Source organism: Protopterus annectens, chromosome 2.part0 (assembly GCF_019279795.1).
Source record: "Protopterus annectens isolate FY-2018-M chromosome 2.part0, PAN1.0, whole genome shotgun sequence".
Taxonomy (NCBI): Eukaryota; Metazoa; Chordata; order Ceratodontiformes; family Protopteridae; genus Protopterus; species Protopterus annectens.
The window spans coordinates 1,340,372,964-1,340,393,041 of record NC_056728.1 but is presented as its reverse complement, the minus strand read 5'-3'; the positions used below and the strand labels follow the sequence as shown (position 1 = coordinate 1,340,393,041).

The 20,078-nt window shown below is 41.7% G+C and overlaps 1 protein-coding gene across 1 annotated transcript in view; it reads left to right on the top strand.

The window, feature by feature from the left end:
* ACAD11 (acyl-CoA dehydrogenase family member 11) overlaps window positions 1-20,078 on the top strand; it is a 1,831,981-nt gene that overhangs the window by 1,441,089 nt on the left and 370,814 nt on the right. The window contains exon 16 of the mRNA XM_044061525.1: window positions 5,857-5,928. Coding sequence (XP_043917460.1) covers window positions 5,857-5,928 — 72 coding nt within the window. The remainder of the gene's footprint in view (window positions 1-5,856; window positions 5,929-20,078) is intronic.

The window sequence follows — 20,078 nt, the reverse complement described above, 5'->3', positions numbered from 1 at the left end:
TGTATGGATGTGTGTGGAAGAGATATTTTGTAAAATACTGAGCAGAAATGCATATACACTATTTTAACTGTTTAGACTTGTATGTATTTTAGCAATGAGGACTGAAACACAAGAAGTTAACCTCAGAAGAATAGTTGAAATTAAGTCACTTTATAGCTGGAACATAAACAAAAAGAGATGTATTTCAGTTTCAGTGCAACAGGAGACATAATGTCTAGAACTAGAAGTTTTTTGTAATGTCTTTAAATGTGGAGGAATGTAAATTATTTTACAACGTCCACCATTTGCCTTTGATCTAAGAGAAGTCCCTGTTTACGTATTTTCACAGAGAAATGCTAAATGCTACCAGCTACAGTGGGAGTTTTCACCTGGGATAGTCAGATGGGTTGAAGTGATGTCATGCTGCAAATATTCCAGCAGCAATATTTGAGATATTCACTTTAGAACTCTCTGAGAGAGGTAGTGCATTCTGTATTTGTCTTTGACCTGACAACATCAGCTGGAAGATCCATTCACCACACTTGCTTTGCTGTAATAGTAAGTTTCTAGGGTACAGTAATTTCTCTTAGATACAGTTAGAAAAATAGTGAAGTATAGGTTAGATGTTTGCTTTATTTATTTAGTTGAGACTATCCTGCAATGTTATTTTAAATATTTTCTGTGATTTTGAACTCTGAAGTAACTGTGATTGTTTACTGAGTATTTTTTTGTTCTTTTATTATTTATTATTAAATATATTTAAACCTTTCATTGTGGTTGATATTTGAGAGACATATTTAAGCTCATAAGAGTACTATATGTTGACCCTGTGCAGGCCATTCCTAATAGCCTTCCTCTTGGTCAAACTGCCATTTAGATTAATAGTAACATTACACAGTAAGATTGGACACCCTTTGCTAAGGGCCTTAAATTAGCTGATAAGTAACGGCTGGTGACAGTGAAAACTACCTTATAGTCTGGGCAGAAGGGAGCATAGCTAGTAAACCTGTACCATCCTTTCCCAGGTGAGTGTGTGTATATAAATCAAATCTCAAAGAGTTTGTGTGTCGGCTGTTTGGGCAGGGACATGAAGCACTGGTTGGACAGAGAGGGTGCAGGAGGTCTTGGCTTGGCTACTCAGCTGTGATCTCATCTCTATAGCTGTGCTAGTGGGGGAGTCTTATTGGGGAACTGGAGAAAGAGGGGGAAAACAGCCCCAGACTGACTGTGGTGTATGTGTACTGTTAAGGGAAATTGCACTTTTCTGTGTATGTAATTGTCATCCTCCCAGTGTGTACATCCCCCACTGTTGCCAGTGGTGAGGATTGAGGCTCCTTGATTACTGGGCCAGTGGTGGGGCGTCACATATTAATTGGTTGGTAGTGGTGGGATATCCACATATTAGGATTCAGTGGTGTGGATATTGAATTCCTGTAGCCTGTAAACAGTGGTCACTAAGGAAGTGTTTGTACTCCCACACAGTGAGCATTCAGGGTGTCATATCACAATAGTTTTTTTTTTTTTTTTGTTAGCTTGGTTAGTCAGGGAGACCAGGCAAGGATGTCAGCAGAGGAGTATGACAAGCTGACAAGGAGCCATTTGGCTGGGATGTACCAAGGCAAAGGACTGTTGCATGCCAACCTGACTAAAGCAGAAACAGTTGCAGCCTTGGTCATAGCTGCATCACAGACGAGTAACCAGGAGGACAATCAGACTGGCCATGGGAATGTACAACTCTCAGAAAATGGACAGTTCGACCTTTCCACAGAGGAATTAAAAATCTGGAGTTAAAGACTTGCACTGGAGACCAAACGTTTGGAACTAGAATCAGCAGTGAGACTGTGGCAGGAGAAACAAATGAAATTAGAAGCAGCAGATGAGATGTCTGGAAGCTGAAGAGAATGAGAGGCAGAGGCACTATGAAAAGGAGATGCTGACTCTTTGCCAGGGTCATGGAGGTAATGGGGACGGGAGTAACTAAACCCCAGAAGCAACAAAGGCCATTAAATTTCTTCCACAGTTTATAGAGGGGGGGTAATTTTGATAATTCCTTTCCTATGTTTGAAAGGGTATGTAAACAGTATAATATTGACCAAGGGCTCTGGGTATGGTTCCTGACCCCTTTACTCAATAGTAAAGCTTTAACTGCTATTTCTAAATTGACTGATACTGATTGCTTAAATTATAATACTGTTAAGACTATGGAACTCACATTTTGCTATAAGCACTTCAGCACATGTACTAAATATGTCTTAAAAACTGTTTTACATTTCTCTGTTTAATACCTCGTAGACATTCAGTGGCTTCAGCTTGGGATCTTAATTATGTCACAGAGATGCTTCCTGATATTTTTATCTTGGAAGACTTTATTTGTGGTGGCAGTTAGTTTTAAAAAAAATATTCTAAACTGCAGGAAAAATTGTGTAGTGAGTTTTATATATTCTTTAACAAAAGGATGTCCTTACAAATGCATCCCTCTTTTATGCCTAAAGTGGTCTCTGGATTTACTTTCGGTCTATGTATGCAATTACCAGTTTTCTGATCCAAGCAAGTAAACAAATGGAAAATAATCTAAAACTGCATGAATGTTTTCAGAACTCTTTGGTATTATGGATATAACAAACAAACTGCACTGGAGTGCTTAACAATGATATACGAATAAATAATTTGTGACCTGAAAGCACAGGACAGGTTCCGCCACTAAAATTACATCATCATTTGACAACTGGCAGTCAGTTGGGTGAGGGAAGAGGTTGTGTGCTTTCAGGATGCAAATTATTTATGAAAATATCATTCTTATACACTCCACAATGGTGGCCGTTTTGTTTGATCAAATAAAACGAAGTGTCCCAAACCAGAGCCATAAAACCAACAACAAAAAAAAAAAAAAGCTGCCGAATATAAGAAAGGACACTTTTATTTATCTATTAAAAAAAATCAAAAGCAGCAGCAACAAAGACACAACAAAGTTGTTTCTTATATTCAGCATTTTTTTCTTTTTTTTAGTTTTGTTTGCCTATTTATTTATTCATGGAGCCATACACTATTGTGGGTGTTTTTACAGTTATATGCATAATTTTTCATATCCATATTATGTATCGTGGACAAACCTCATTAGAAGGATGATACTAGGCTAGATTCAATAAAGCCTACAGTAAGTGTACACGATATGTGTTGAGGAAAATTCTTATCACATTTTTTGTACTTTCTAGTCACTTAGAAATATTGCACTAAGTATACATGTATTCTACAATTTGTGGTAACCTTTATGAATTACCATCAATATTTAAAGCTGCAAGAATATCAGTAGGAAAAGTAAAATTAGGAGGAAAAACGTGTGTTATGTCTGTGTTTGTCTGTTCAGTCAGAACAGTGTACACTTAGTGTAGGCATTATTGAATCCTGTGGACTGTTTGTTTATTTCTTTATTTTTTTTTCTGGAAGTTGAAATAGGGTTCTCCAGTAATAAGACTGACCAATTGTTTGCATTTAGCTAATGGTATTGTTTTCTTATATGATAAGTACAACAAAATATGGCCTGGAGAGTTTTACAGTAAATATAGGATACAAATAAATATTGTGTAATCCATATGTTTAGCAGTACCTGTATACTGAATTATTTTGCATTGCCCATGAGCTTATCTGCTTCTTTTCCTAATTTACTGGCTTTTATCTTGCAGCAAGGTCATTTGCTGATGTAGTATACCTCCCTGCTTTTATAGGGAAACAAACAAGAAAAATAATAGAAGTGAATGTACAGATTACTGAGTTATATAGCTGGGCTGCTCTCTAACTGCTTTGACCTGAGTTTGTAGTCTCGCATGCTGGTTTGCATGCATCTGCTGAAGAATCTTGGTAAGGATGGATGTTCATGTACTGAATCTTGCAGTAGTGATAATTTTATTTGTATTATATTATTATAATTAGTTATCTTGCATTTAAGTGCTCTGTTCTTGTCTCTGTTTTGTTGCCATGTGACTAGAGGGTTTGACCCATCCTAGACCTCTGCAATTTGAACTAGGTCATCCAGAATATGAAGTTGTGTTTGATTATCCTCTTAAGATCATGTGCTGAGCATGGTTTCTTGATTTAGGCCTTCCAGATAAGTGTCTGTTTTTTTTTAATTTTGTCTGGGGTTTGCGGCACTGCCATTTTAAAGTGCTACATTTGACCTTCCCACTGCACCAGTAGTCTTTACCACTGTGGTGGGAGTGATGTTAGAGGTATTGCAACCAAAGGTTCTTTTTTTTTTTTTCCTATTCATGAAAAACTACATGTTAGTGATTCACTCTCAGAAGTTCTTTTCAGTGGCTCTGATATGACTGTTAACCTAGATTGACTCTTAAGAGTTGGCAACTTGGAGAAGTTCTCTCCAAGTGCCAAGAAGTTCTCCTCCTTTCTTCCCCTGGAAGTGTCCTGGAGTTCAGGGATTTGGCCTTCCATGTGGTGACAGAAGTGAATTGATGCTTACACAGTTCCGCATTCACTGGGTAATGGCAACTGGTGGCTTCACAGTCCTTCTAGTACATGTTCTTATGTGTTTGTGCCATTGATTGGTGTGTTGTTAGTGACTACATAATCAGTTTATTCGTAAAACAATTCCTTGATTTTGATCTGTGCTGTGGCACTGTATACCGGTGAACTTGTTCCACCATCTTTGGGGAGGAGAGGCATCCCCTTATACCACTGTCAGTCATGTCCCTCTTGCTGGATGTGTCGGTTAACCTTCGCTTTTTTTCATAGTACTGCTGATTTATCTCTTCCTTAATTCTTCTACCATTCCCTTATTTTGTTCACATACTATGTCAGGGTGCCCCACTTTCTGTTTACTTCATTTTTATTGTAAAATCTTATAGAAATAGCTTCCTAGTTCAGATTTTAACAAAGTATGCCCCATCAGGACTGAGGTTCAGTTTATTTTTGGCATAGATCTCCTTTGCCTGGAATGCCACCTCACAGTCCCTCACAGACTCATATTCCTACTCCTGTGTCCAGTCTTTAAGCCAACATTAGAATGACACAGCCACAGCTAGCATCTGAAAATGCCAGTGGTCACACAAGTTGCTTGCACTTAATTGTGACATTCCCATGCTCTTCATCAAACCTCTTGACAGGTAATTTCACTTTTCAGCTCTCAGTCAATTGGAGATAAATCTTAATAGAATCAAGGACAAATCCAGAAATAATCATGGACTATCAAGGACACTTATAAAATATTAGTACTATCTACCTGAGACATTGACAGAATAAGAAAATGTGAATTAATATCCATTTTCTGAAGTAAAAGAAGTCAAGTCTAATTCACCACCTTTTCTCCCAAAGTCACCAGTTTTAGGAGGAATTAAAAGGTACAGAGCTAAAATATGAGTCAGTCAGGGATGTCCCTGAAAATTAGAGGGTTAAGTGGTATGATTAGTTTTAAAGATAGGATTAAAAGATTGCTGTACCAAACCTTTGTGAATAAGCATTGACAAGTTCATAAGCTGCTACCTGTTGTTTCATATGCAATATTGCAGTTTTCAGAATTCATGGTGCTAGTAACCAGATATTTGGAATTATAAAATGCATTTTCTGTTTCTGTTTAATTACAGAAATTAATCTAGTATCCTTTGCCCATTAACCTTGCTGTTACAAGTATTAAACAAGCAGCCACCTACTCAGCTGGGTAACTTGTAAAGTTTAAGCAGAATGGTAGCTTTTTGCATGTTGATATCAATACCCTGTTTTATTGCACTGTCAACACACATTATTAGGAGATGTTCCCTCCTTACCGGACCTTCACACCGTTATATGTGTATGTGCTATTTTGAAAACGTTTAGTGCTTTTTGTTTTGAGTTTTTTCTTTGTTTTAAAAAAATAAAATTTCTTTATTTCAGATGCAGTCCACGGTGGTCATTTTGAAGTACTTTTTGACAACGTACGTGTGCCTTTGTCTAATATGTTACTAGGTAAGTAAGCATTCATTTTCTTTCTAAAGCAGATGCTTAACATTTAGATACCATTACTGAAGTTGAATCAATATGACTGAGTTGAAAGCCATCACATTTTAAACTGTCATTATGACCAGCAATTTCTGTACTTTATAGCTGTTTTTAAAATATATGGCATTAAGCTACCTGCAGTTTTGATTTTTGTTTGTATCTGAAGGAAAAACATAGTATGTTAGGATGGTGCACATGGAGATGTGAAATCATGTGAAGCTTGAAATGTTTGAAATCATTAAGTAGTGAGTCTGTAACAAATTCTGCTGATGTTTTGTAGGTTCACATAGTTACAATTTGCTATAAAAAAACTGCTTTTTAATTTTCTGTCTTACCCTGTGGACAGTTTGCTGTAATGCACTGTTTGGAATGTGAGTAACTACATCCCTTCATGTAGTTGCTAACACTTTAGACACAGTCTTACAAGGATCATAAGTTGTGCACTCCGTTCTCTTTTTAATATTTTTAATATTATGCCTAGTTTTGCATGAGTGAGCCTCTATAATGTCAAAGCAGTGGTGATGTTCACTTGATTGTAACAATTCTTCACCATCACCTCTAAACACTTTTATAGAGAGTCTCTTGCATTTCATTGTTTTTAAATGCAGCACCAATAATTCTTGCTGTTTTGTTCTCCAAATGATACACACAGCCATCTACTGTTAATAGTTGTTTACCTTTCTGTGAAAGTATGGTATTGTAAGTGTGACGACATTGTCCTGGATATTCTGTCCCTGTGATGTTATCCATATCTAGTGTTTATTTAACCTTGATGTAATTTCTGCTATTTCGAATGTACACATCTCTGGCCCTAGTACTTATGTCATTACATATACCAACATAAGCTACTTACATGTCTGAGGTGGCCTTACAGTGATAAGATCATTTATGTTCTCTTTTCGTATAGTATATGTTTATATTATACTGTGTGTTAATGGCATATGCCCAATTAATAATGGCATATATGCATTAGACAAATTCATAGCATTGTGGATTACTAATAATATTGTTACAGATCGGTATCATGGAATTCATGATTCTGTTTCCTTGCACAAGTGCATTCTGTTATCATTGCCACAAAGGTAATATTGAGCTTATTAATAATAAACCCATGGTCACATATGTGTTTGATCTGCATTTAACTAAAACTGGCTAAAGGCTGTCCAACAAGGTATGTGACATTTTAAGTAAAAAAAAAAGGGATAGTTTCTGTAGTTAATATTAAAGAAGGCATTTACCAGTTTGAAATAAACAGAAATCTTTATTTTTGTCTTAAAACAAGACACAGTTATTTTGGTGCTGTCAAATCAAAAAATAATTTAAAACGTAAAAGAATGCACATTTAAAACTGCTTCAATATTTCCTGTTTCTAACCAAAATTGCAACCACTCAAAAGGATTACTATAAAGATTCTCTTAAATGAGGGTGGGTTTTGTACTTACCAGAATACAACTAGTTAGATATCAGAACTTACATAGCTGCATATACAGAAACTAACATCCAATCAGAGCTTAAACTGTCTCCTTACATGCAGGTGTAGGCAAAGGCTGTGCGCACCTGTGTGCCTCTAAATTGTTTACTAAAGCATCAGAGCTCTAAGAAGTGAAATGATGATATTCAGTGATGAAACGTTTAAGCTATTCATTTGAACTGTCTGGTGCTGGCATTAGAATTTAAGTTAGGAGACAAAGGTGAGTGGTGACTCCTGTGCTGGATGCATGAAATTAACTTTATTTTAACTAAATGCAGAGATGGCATATCAGTTTGTATGAGGAAGAGGACTTTACCTTATTAGAATACTTGAGTATTAGGAACTCACTTTCCAGAACAAGCTTCTGTGGGACAAGCCCTATTATTATTGGGAATCTTGGCTATAACACATATGCATATTGTATTTATGGGAACGGGCTCAGTCCCTTGGGGGTACATGCAATGCATTAAATGATTAAGAAAATATTATCTGTCAGAAAGTTTGCTGGTTTTCAAGGTTGGGCTTAGTTAAAAGCTGGCCAGATTGTAGGTGAGAACTGATGTATAAAGTAGTAGTTACATTTTCTTTCATTTTTTTTTCTTTTTGGCATGATAGTGTATTGCATGATTAGCTTTGTTAACAAAATATTAAAGCCTCACTGGAGCCCCTAATCCCTCTTAGGTTCCAAATTTCCTCTTTTCTTTCCTTTCCATCCCTCATTTCACTTTCAGCATTTTAATAAAATAAAGATACATGAACATATCAGTCATTACATTGTAACTTGGAAGTCGTACAACTTGTCTGACTGAATATTCTAAATGAAATTAATGTGTATATTAATATGCAACCTTTTAGCTCTGTGTATTTGAATGTATACAAGTGTGGTCAAATGCCTTGTCACAATTACATTTTAAACTCACCCTGTTTACCTTGACTTGTACTCTAAATCACATATTGTGGATTCACCTCCAGGTTCTGTATCATGAGTATTTATACTGCAGTCATGAGTGAGCCAAGTAACCTCATTCTAGTTCTTTATGAGCCTTCTGGTAATTCTCTTTCTGTACCATCTGTCATGCCAGATAAATCAGGACTTACTCCCTATAAACCTTTTTTCTCAGTTATTTAAAATGGTCAGTTTGTGTTTTCTTGGGACGGGAGAATGTTATACTTTAACTGTTTCAGCTGAATAAACCAAACAGATTTGAATGTGTGTTCTGTTATCATTATATCATTTTGTCCTATTTTCTTGTCAGATTCTTCCCAGGATTCATTAATGCCTACAGAAAGTGAGAGAACTGACAACACAAGCATGACTCACACCTTCTTCCTCCAAATTTTAGTTTTCCTACTGATTTTCTTGCAGTCTTAAATACTGGGGGGGGGGGGGGATTCATAAAAGTTATCACAAAGTACATGAACACTTAGCTTAATCTTTCTGAGTGACTAGAAAGCACATACATGTGGTAGGGATGTTCTTGAATACAGATTGTGTGCACTTAACTGTATATTTAGTGTATTTGTTAATGAATCTAATAAATCTGGCCCCTTACTTTTATAGTTCTCAGTGGGAAATTTCATCTTGAATTTAGTCTCTAAATGTAAATTTGCAGGCTTGTGATCAGTCATTGATTGTGGAGCACAGAAATATTTGCAACTGCTGATTCTCAGTAATGATAACAAATCCATTTGGTAGGAGCAATTTTTATGCCTTCAGCTGTGCCAATAAACATTTTTACTAGTCCATCAGCCGTTGTCACCTCACAGTAAGACGTTGTCCTGTTTGATTCTCAGCTAAAGCGTCTTCTGTGTGGAGACATGCGTGAATGGGTGTACCTTCGTTGAAGGTTGTGCGTCAGAGCTGGCAACTCGTTATGTAAAAAATCTACTGCCAATCATTAGCGGACCGGAGTTCCGCTGTGGCAACCCCTAACCTGGAAAAGCCGAAAGATACAACAACTAGTCCATCAGCCATGAATGGTTTGTATTTCTAACTATGAAGCCTATTTACTTTTGCAAGGTATGTTAAATGTTTGCAACTGATTAGTCCTCATGATGTCTTTCAGTCAGAGATTTTACCTGTTACTGGTATAAGTGTGATGGTTATAGTGGCTGTTCTAGCTTGGCACAAAATACATTTCAGCGGTATTCTTTCTCTATGTGTTTGTTTATTCCAGGAATCCATGGCATTTCTCATACACTGTTGAAGAAATTTTATGTGCCGACTCAATTGATGTTCTTTAATCCCATTATTGCGGTAGTGTTTAGACTATGGGCAGGATTCAAGGAGGCTTGCACGGAGTCTAAGAGTAGTGTAAGACTCCATGCAGCCTTTGCGATCCAGGAACAGCCCAAAGTCCGTGTAAGAGACCAGCTAAAACGTCTCTTACACGGAGTGGGTGTGGATAAGCTAATCACCTCACTTGCAGCCGAATAGCATGCAAATGAGGTTGATTAGCGATCCAGGAAGCCCAAAACAGCCCGTGTAAGAGCCGTTTTAGCTGCAGAAATGTACTCAGTTGACAGCTGAGTACGTTTCTGCAAAAACCACAATGGAGCCATGTCAGCTCCAAATAAAGGGTGCATATGTGTCAGGCAGCATGCCAATGGCCAAATATGTGGCCATTGGTAAGGTAACCTGATGCAAAAGTAATATAAATATATATATTTTTTTCGGCCGATGTTTAAACCCAGCGCAGCCCCGCACAAACGGGCTGCGCTATATAAAAGCATAAAAATGAAGGTTATATACCCACAAATGTGGGTTTTATGCAATACATGGATTTACAATGCAGGGACCAACAGAACAAAAACAAAATGGCCACCATTTAGTGGTTGCTAAGGGGGGAAGCTGAGTCTAAGAGATGTAACTAAGTATTAGTAGGCAATCTGATGCAAATGAGTGTTAGGATACTGAATTCCACTGTCAAATAGCAAATGAGCACATTCTGAGTAGTGTAAGAGTTACAGAATGGGGAGGAACAGAGTAGGAGATAGGTGACATTACAGGGGGGAATGGCAGAAAGAAATGCAGTTCATTGGAGGTGAAAGTTACATGACAGATGTCAGACACATATCATGGAAAGAGGAGTGCCACAACATAAGCATGGGAAAGTCAAGAAATGGAAAGTGTACACTGTTGCCTACACCAAAGTTTCTTACTGGGCGTGCATGCGCACGTGTGCGCACCACGAAGCGTGAGTAAGACGGTGTGCGCGCGAGTAAGGCAGACTGAGCATGTGGGAGCGTGTTGGGAGATGTCTAACACTGTTTGCACAGGTGTGCGCGCGTTTTAACCCGAATAAGCAGATTCTGAACCATGTAAGCATGTGTGCGCACGTGTAAGCCACTGTGAGCGTGTTTCTGCTGGTATACACGCTGCTCCCCCCTGAGGAAACAGAAAGGAAAAAGGAAGCAACAGAATTAGTAGGAAGCTAGCAGGGAATACTGCTGGAGCTAGCAGGTGAAAACAATTAGAAGCAGGCAGTTACACAGGTAGAATAGTAGCTCAGCCCAACACTTAAAAATCTGCAAACAGCAGTGCAAGATGTTTCTCTCAAGAGACACTGCAAGACAGGAGTAAGCTATTAGAAGTGAAAACTGAAAAAGCTGAACTCAGAGCAGAAATGTTAGGGGCTGCCATAGCTGTCATAATGAGACATAGGCGACTTGCTGAGGGTGGTGACAATGCAGATGGTGCCAGACAACCCACAGTGAGGAGACGGAGAAGAGTATACAGGCCCAGGGTCACCTACCACGGGTTACATGAGCTGGAGATAGTAGAGTGCTATAGAGTGGACAAGAGTTCCTGCAGCAAATAGTTGAGCTGTGCAGGCCACGCCTCACACACAGAACCAACAGAGGGGAACCCATCCCAGTGGAAACCAAGGTATGTGTTGGCCTAAGAATACTAGCAACAGGTACCTTCCAAAGACCAACTGGTGATATGATGGGGATATCACAGGCATCAGCCTCCAGGGTACTTCATCAGTTCCTGGATGCCATGTCAGCACATGTCGGTGATTATGTATATTTCCCCAATGCCCGTGAGGTATTGGCCAGCAATATGCGTCTCTTCCAGCAAATGGCGGAATACCCTGAGGTAATGGATGCAATAGACTGCATGCACATGCGCATCAAAGCACCAGCCGGTGAGCGGGGTAGGGCCTACATTAACCACAAGGGCTTCCACTCCAACTGCCAGGTCGTGTGTGATGCCCAGGGCATAATAATGAATGTGTGTGCTGGCTGCCCTGGGAGCTGCCATGATTCCCACATCTGGCATTTGACGCAGCTGTACCAGACATTTGCCAATGGGAACATCCCACACGGACACCTAGTGGGGGATGCAGGTTATGCACTGGAGCCATGGCTGATGACACCCATCAGAAACGCACACACACCTGAACAGGAACGCCATAATGAGGCACACGCACAAACACGTAATGTAATAGAGCATGTGTTTGGGCTGCTCAAGTCACAGTTTTGGTGTCTGGACACATCTGGTGGAGTCTTGCAGTACACACCAACTACATGTACCCAAATTGTCATGGTATGTGCTATGCTACATAATATGATCTTGCGAAAACAGCTGCAGCAGGACCAGCATAGGGCTGGGCCAAACAACCCCCACCATTGCCAAGGCCATAACAGGCAGAGCGTGACTCGGAGGAGGAACAACCTGAGCCTGCCCCAGTAGGCCGAAGGAGGAGTGCCCAGTATGCCCTGGCCTTGGCAAAGAGGCAACGCATAGCACATACACTGGCTCAGTAGGAACCCTGGGAATGATACCCCCTCTGACTCACTCAAATAATAACAGGGATGCCTAAAATTACATGACCTGCTCACAAACATGTACAGGGAGTGTAATATGTGCATCCGACAGAGGCAGCCCTGCAGCACCACATGAGGCATGAATGCCATGTGTTAAGTAATGTAACACCATGTACTATATGCACACCTGAGGACCGTGACTAACATCCTACCCTCACCAAGCATCATGGCACAATATGGCAATGAGATGATCAAGTGCAATAATTGGCTGAAGTATCGCAGTTAGTCAAAGGGGATCCAATGTGTGCCAGCCTGGGATGAAATGCTGAGCATGACATGATGCCCCACCTGTTAGGACTGGCATGCACCTATCAGTGCAGGCCGTATGGATACTGGCAAAGGCTGTTGTTACCCACAGCGTGTCCTGAATAGGTAAGGCTCAAAACACAAACCTACCTCCATAGGTATCAGAAGGGATAAGAACCTAGATGTAATGCTACCCAATGTCAGAAGTCTAAACAGCAAGATGCATTCAGTCTAAACTCACCCAGTATGGAGAATGTTGATATCTGTGCTGTAACAGAAAACTGAGTCAAGGCTCACAACAGCACCCTAACACTACCAGGTTACACCTCATACTGTGCTGTACAGCCTCAAAACATGGAACAAGCTAAAAAAGGAGGGTGGCTAGCAATAATTGTCAAGGATAACCACACCCCCATGTTGGTACCACAACAAGAAGCAGCATGGACTAGCCATGGTCAAGAAACAGTGGCTAAAACTGCCCCCCAGTTTATAGCCTGCTACAGACTACCGTCCCAACAACAGGAACTGCACCTGGCCTATGCTGGAATACATGAATATATCAAGTCCTCCAAACCACATTATATTGGGTGACTGAAAATACCCAGACATAGACTGGGAGCGTTATACTAGCTCCAACACTGCAGGACAAAAGTTCATAGAATCCATAAACCAAAATGCCGAGGAACAACGTACCACTCCCACAAGAGGGGTAAGCATACTGGATGTGATAATCAGCAACATGGGTACTGGATGGCAAGACGAGAAGTGTATTGCTCACTGGTAAAACCAGACCATAGAGTAATCACACTGGATATACAAATCCTGACCACAGTCCCTGGCCAGAAAACCACAGTGAAAAACATCTGTAAAGCAATATTTGCACTCCTCCAAACTGATGTGGAATCCATTAAAGGTCCTGTGCAGGTGCAAAATATGGGCACACCTCAGAACCTGTAATACAGCCATTCCATGAACACTGCCAGGAATGCTTGGATTATGCAATCCTAAATTAAAACAATACACAATGCCATACACGCAGGCATCTGGCATGGTGGACACCAGCCATAACCAAACCATGCAAGAGAATGAGGAAGCTACTACATGATAGAGCAAACATAAAAAAAGAAGTAATCACTGATCAGTAGTATGGCAATAAAATATGTCCACACACACAATCCACTAAGGCCAGCCACAACAAGTTGAATCTGTGAATCTTGAGGCAATGTTACACTTGCCCCTAGTACACAGACAACCCCCAACTCCCCCCAAGAAATACAAATATATGTGAGAGATGCAACCATCTATCCAAACTGGAGGCTGAGCTCCCTCAACTCAGTACTCCCAAAACTAGTCAGGAGGAGAAGGTAACCACACACACCACAAACCCAGTCCCATATAGACCTATCACAACTGCAAACAAAGACATAAACACAGAAAAACATTCCCGGAGGCCCGAATTACAAACACACCACACCAACAGAGGCCTCCAAAGCAGACACCCAATCAACCAACCTCCAAACATAGCACATGCAACACATAGTACACAAAGCTGGTGTGCCAAACAGTCACAGGCCAGAAGGAGAAACAACATGCCTGATACAGTTGTAATAGGTGACTCCATAGTGAGACACGCTACTGTCCCGCACACCAGACTGAACAAGTGAAAGGGTACAGTAAGCTGCCTGTAGGCTGCTACAATACGCCACATAACACAAGTATGCAGGTCACCCCAAAGCAAGTAGAAATATGATGCAGTCATAGTCCATGCTGGTGTGAATGACCTGAGATGTACCTCCCTGGACTACATGAAGAGAGACATAGATGAGCTCTCCGATTATGTAGTCCAGGCCGGTATGACACTGACCGTTTGCAGCATCCTACCCTCACCAAGAATGATGCCACAGTACACACACGGAATGATCAGTTATAACAAGTGGCACCATTACTGGTGTCATTCCAAGGGGATCCAATGTGTGTCTGCTTGGGATGTCAAGCTTGACAAGCCATGCAGCTGTTCCAGGGATGGCTTGCACCTGTTACCCCTGGGTGTCTGGATATTGGATAAGGCTTTTGCCACCTCCATAGAGCCTTTCGTAGGCAAGGCTGAAAAGACTAACCCACCACCCTACAAAACATAAGTGGAAAGAAACGTAAGGGTAATGCTGACCAATGCCAGATGTGTAAACCCCAGTATGCATGCTCCCGAGGCCATCCCCAGTATGGAGAACATTGATGTCTGTGCAGTGACAGAAACCTGCTGCAAGCCTCCTGACAGCACACCAGCACTACCAGGTTATACCACATATCATGTGTCATGGCCCCAAAACCTGGAACAAAACATAAAAGGAGGGTGAGTATCCATAGTCATCACAGACACCCATATGTCCAGGTAACTGACAATGCACAAGGCATTGGAGTCCACCCATGTGCAACTAACCATAGGCAAGACTGATGTACAGTCTGTAGCATGCTACAGACCACACTCTCACACACAGGAACCCCACCCAGCCATCCTGAAGACACTGGACAGTATGAATGTCCCACCAAATACCAAACAAGGTACTCACAAATTACCACATAGGTGGTAAACCATTATGTATGGAAGGAGTAATCAGGGACCTAGGGACACAAGTGGACAGTAACCTGTTATGTGACACTCACATTGCCAATCTGGCTAGGAAGACTGTCTATATTGGACACAGTATCATGAAAGGATTCACATCTACGTCAACAGAGGTCATTGTGCCCCTATACTGTTCTCTTATCACACCCATAATCTAGTACAATGCCTCATTTGGGATGTACCTTACCTGACACCTGCAGCAGTTAGAAAGACCTCAAAGGTACCTCACCAAGAGGATAAAGGGTCTCAAATATATGTCATATGCTGCCTGGCTGTAGACACCCCAGCTGAATGCAGTCACATACTGCCTACACAGAGGCATTGCATGCCTGTTGTACAAGGCCATGTCCAACACAGGAGTAATGGACATGCTCCACCCCCGAAAACTCAAAGCCATTGGAGCTGTAAGATTGAGAGATGTCAACCTCAACACATAATGAAATAGGATGTGCTGGAGGGACAGATACATAACCCAGAGGCTCCCCACACCCTGGAACAAAATCCCACTCCATGTTAGGCAGAGCCCCTCACTGACACTCTTCAACAGGAATCTTGCCAAGTGGATGGATGATCGTAGAGTTACACTGGGGGTCTTCACTGTGTCACGTCCAGACAGAGGCACAGCAAAGCAAATCATAAATGGCCATAATATTCACATAGCAAGGGGTGGCGAAAGACACACACACTCTGGCTAGGCTTACAAATGCCCTAGGGTGGATAGCCTAGTATGAACCTATGAGGATACAAATTGTACAGGACACTAAGGATAATCCCAAGGCTTCCACAACTGATGTTAGGAACCGTGTTGGGAATTCACAGATATGCTCTGAATCACACAAATATTACAAACCACATACCAAACACACACACATATTGCCAACATACATCCTGACAGGTGCAGTGCAAACCCCCCCCCCCCCAAATGCAAAATATCTATCCCAGCAGACTGCTGGCCCCCTGACATTGCAGATGCTGAGGTAACAGCCAGCATCTACAAAGCAAAACACACAGCAGCAATGGTATGAGATGGTGTCCTGGGCTGAGTCCAACATGGACTCCAAGAAGAATGGAATGCCAAATCACACTACTGCTCAATGTCAGCCTTACCACAGGATATGTACCCAAAGAGCAGTGTACAACAACAGTGGTCCTTCTCAACAAAGGTGTTGCCTGAATGGATACTGATAACTACCACCCCAGAATCCTGAGAAGCTCGGTCTGCACAGCTATGGAAAGGATCAGCATGTACCGCAGACATAAAGATATTGGCGACCTACTGACACCGGACCCTACACAGTGTGGCTTTCTTAAGTGCAGATCCTGCCCCTAAACATGTTTGACTCAAATGAAACAGTCATTAAGGTCATTGATGAGGGAAATGTGGTCCACACAGCGTAGCTGGACCTTGCAAAGGCTTCTATACAATACCCTACGTGTTCATTATAGATATGCTCACCAGCTTAAATATAAACCCATATGTCAGTAGAGGGGTTGCAAACCAGACCAAGGACAGAACTGACATGGTCAGACATGCTGCAGCCATGTCAGACTACAAACCAGATATAACTGGCATCCCACAAGGCTTGGTCCTGGGACCTCCCTCATCTGGTATATATGTCCCGTAGGTACAGGCCAACATGGAAGGACTGTGTCTGAACATGTTTGCAGAGGACTACAAACTGCTCACCATATGTGACCCTCCAGCTGACACAAGCATCCCACAAATGGGCCACATAGGAACAGACAAACTGGTGCCATAGCCATGTCAGCAAGCTAATTGCAGAAAAGTGTATAGTCAACCCCCGTGAATATACAGAAAGTGCCCACCAATTACCACATAGGTGTTAACCCATTACGTACTTAACATGTAATGAGAGACCTGGGGACACAAGGTGATAGATATCCTGCATTGGACAAACATGTGGCTGTAGTGTTTACAGAAACATACCATATACCCACCTAATCATGAAGGTTGTCAGATCTAGATAAGGGGAGGTCATTGTGGCTCTGCAGTCATCTTTCATCAGCATTACAGTTGACTACAATAGCCCCTGAGGGATGTACCTCAGCAGACACCTCCATCAACTGTAAAGTCCGCAACCGTACCTCACCAGGAGTATCAAAGAGCTTGCACAGATGCCATGTGTTGCCTGATTAAACAAACTGCAGCTACACACACTGCCATACTGCCCACCCAGAGGCAAGCTATGCCTGATGTATAAAGCCATGTCCAAGCTGGTATCAATAAACATGCTGCACCTTGTACAATCTGAATGGCAGTGAGCTATGCACATGAGAGACCTGAACCCCAGCACTGACATACATAGGACAAGCTGTACTGCATGATCCATAACACAGAAGCCACCCCCACCCATGACTAAACTCCCAGTACAGGCTATCCATAGAGTCACTCATCGATTCTTCTCAAGAGGAATCTTGATGAGTGGATGGAAGATGGTAGGTTTACCCTGGGTATCACTGTTATGTCACAGGTAGACAGAGGCACAGTATACTAACCATGACATATGTCATGGCAAACTCCACTTACAATGTGTGTCGAAGGACAAACACACTCTCCGACTAGCATTAGAAATGGCCTAGGGCACATCGCTAGTGTTTGCAAATGTACACCTATGTTGTGGAATACACTACCAATGTTGGACAAGCCTGGTTTAAGTAGTTCATATCTGAACATAATGCAACATGGTCAGATGTGCACAACTGGCCCCTAACCAGGCTGTTGTGCTCACTATGGAAATGTAAAGCAGTGACAGGACTAAAGCCCAGGATACTGTCCACCACAGTCAAAGTACTGAACCAGTACACTATACAGTACTAAAGTGTTAGGTCAGTATGAAAGGATGTTGACAACTGTATGCAAAGTATCCCATGCAAACCCTGCAGGCACAGTATAATCCCTGTTGTGTTCACACACAAAGCAGTTGGACAGTAACTACACAACATGACACACAACACACAACCATAAACGGGAGATTTTTGTTGAACTTCACACTCATCCACAAATGTGGTGAGCTGCAGAGTTCAACATATGGAAAGCTCACACTGGGCATGCTCACACACTTTGATAAATGAGACATATGTCAGACAACATGCCATGGGAAGGCTGAACTGGGCATGCTCACACACTTAGGCCAAATCTCAGTTTAGCAGTTGGCCACACATATCTGGTATTTTTACGTGTTATTCCTGGAACCAACCACATTACAGCAATCTGCCCAGTGCATACAGTTAAATGACTACAGAGACATACGTGATATAGTGTATCCCTCCCATATGCAAACATCTTCCACAGATACACAAGTTGTTCATACAAACAGGGAATGCTATGGCAATAAAGATCTGCAAACAGTCTAGCAGCAACAAATAATGTGCATTTGACAATTAAACATATGGGTGTAGAGGTCAACACTAGGCTGTTTGCCCTAGGGAATGACAGCTTAGCCAGAGTGTGCTTGGCATCTGCCTCCCCACAGGATGCACATTCCCCTTTCTAAACACTGATGATGTCAGCACCCTATAAGTACAGCAGGAGAAGGGAAACCTCCCAGTAATGCGAATAGCGCGCTCTGCTAATGCGTCTGTCTCGAGTGGCATAACATAGTTAGGTAGTGGTTTGAATCCTGCAAATGCTCAGTGTGTGTGTGAGTGGGTTTGGTGTGTGTGCAAGTCTGTGTGAAAAAAATGTCTCTTTTGGCAACTGGGAAAACACACTACAGGATGCACATTCCCCTTTCTAAACACTGATGATGTCAGCACCCTATAAGTACAGCAGGAGAAGGGAAACCTCCCAGTAATGCGAATAGCACGCTCTGCTAATGTTTCCGTCTCGAGTGTCATAACATAGTTAGGTAGGGGTTTGAATCCTGCAAATGGCAAGTGTGTGTGTGAGTGGGTTTGGTGTGTGTGCAAATCTGTGTGAAGGAAATGTCCCTTTTGGCAACTGGGAAAACACACTACAGGATGCACATTCCCTTTTCTAAACACTGATGATGTCAGCACCCTATAAGTACAGCAGGAGAAGGGAAACCTCCCAGTAATGCGAATAGCGCGCTCTGCTAATGCGTCCATCTCGAGTGTCATAACATAGTTAGGTAGTGGTTTGAATCCTGCAAATGGCAAGTGTGTGTGTTTGGATGTGGGGGGTTAGTGTGTGTGCAATTTTGTGTGAGGGAAATGTCCCTTTTGGCAACTGGGAGAACACACTACAGGATGCACATTCCCCTTTCTAAACACTGATGATGTCAGCACCCTATAAGTACAGCAGGAGAAGGGAAACCTCCCAGTAATGCAAATAGCGCGCTCTGCTAATGCGTCCGTCTCGAGTGTCATAACATAGTCAGGTAGGGGTTTGAATCCTGCAAATGGGAAGTGTGTGTGTTTGGATGAGGGGGGTTAGTGTGTGTGCAATTTTGTGTGAGGGAAATGTCCCTTTTGGCAACTAGGAGAACAGACTACAGGATGCACATTCCCCTTTCTAAACACTGATGATGTCAGCACCCTACAAGTACAGCAGGAGAAGGGAAACCTCCCAGTAATGCGAATAGCGTGCTCTGCTAATGCGTCCGTCTCGAGTGTCATAACATAGTTAGGTAGTGGTTTGAATCCTGCAAATGGCAAGTGTGCGTGTTTGGATGAGGGGGGTTAGTGTGTGTGCAATTTTGTATGAGGGAAATGTCCCTTTTGGCAACTGGGAAAACACACTACAGGATGCACATTCCCCTTTCTAAACACTGATGATGTCAGCATCCTATAAGTACAGCAGGAGAAGGGAAACCTCCCAGTAATGCGAATAGCGTGCTCTGCTAATGCGTCCGTCTTGAGTGTCATAACATAGTCAGGTAGGGGTTTGAATCCTGCAAATGGCAAGTGTGTGTGTTTGGATGAGGGGGGTTAGTGTGTATGCAATTTTGTGTTAGGGAAATG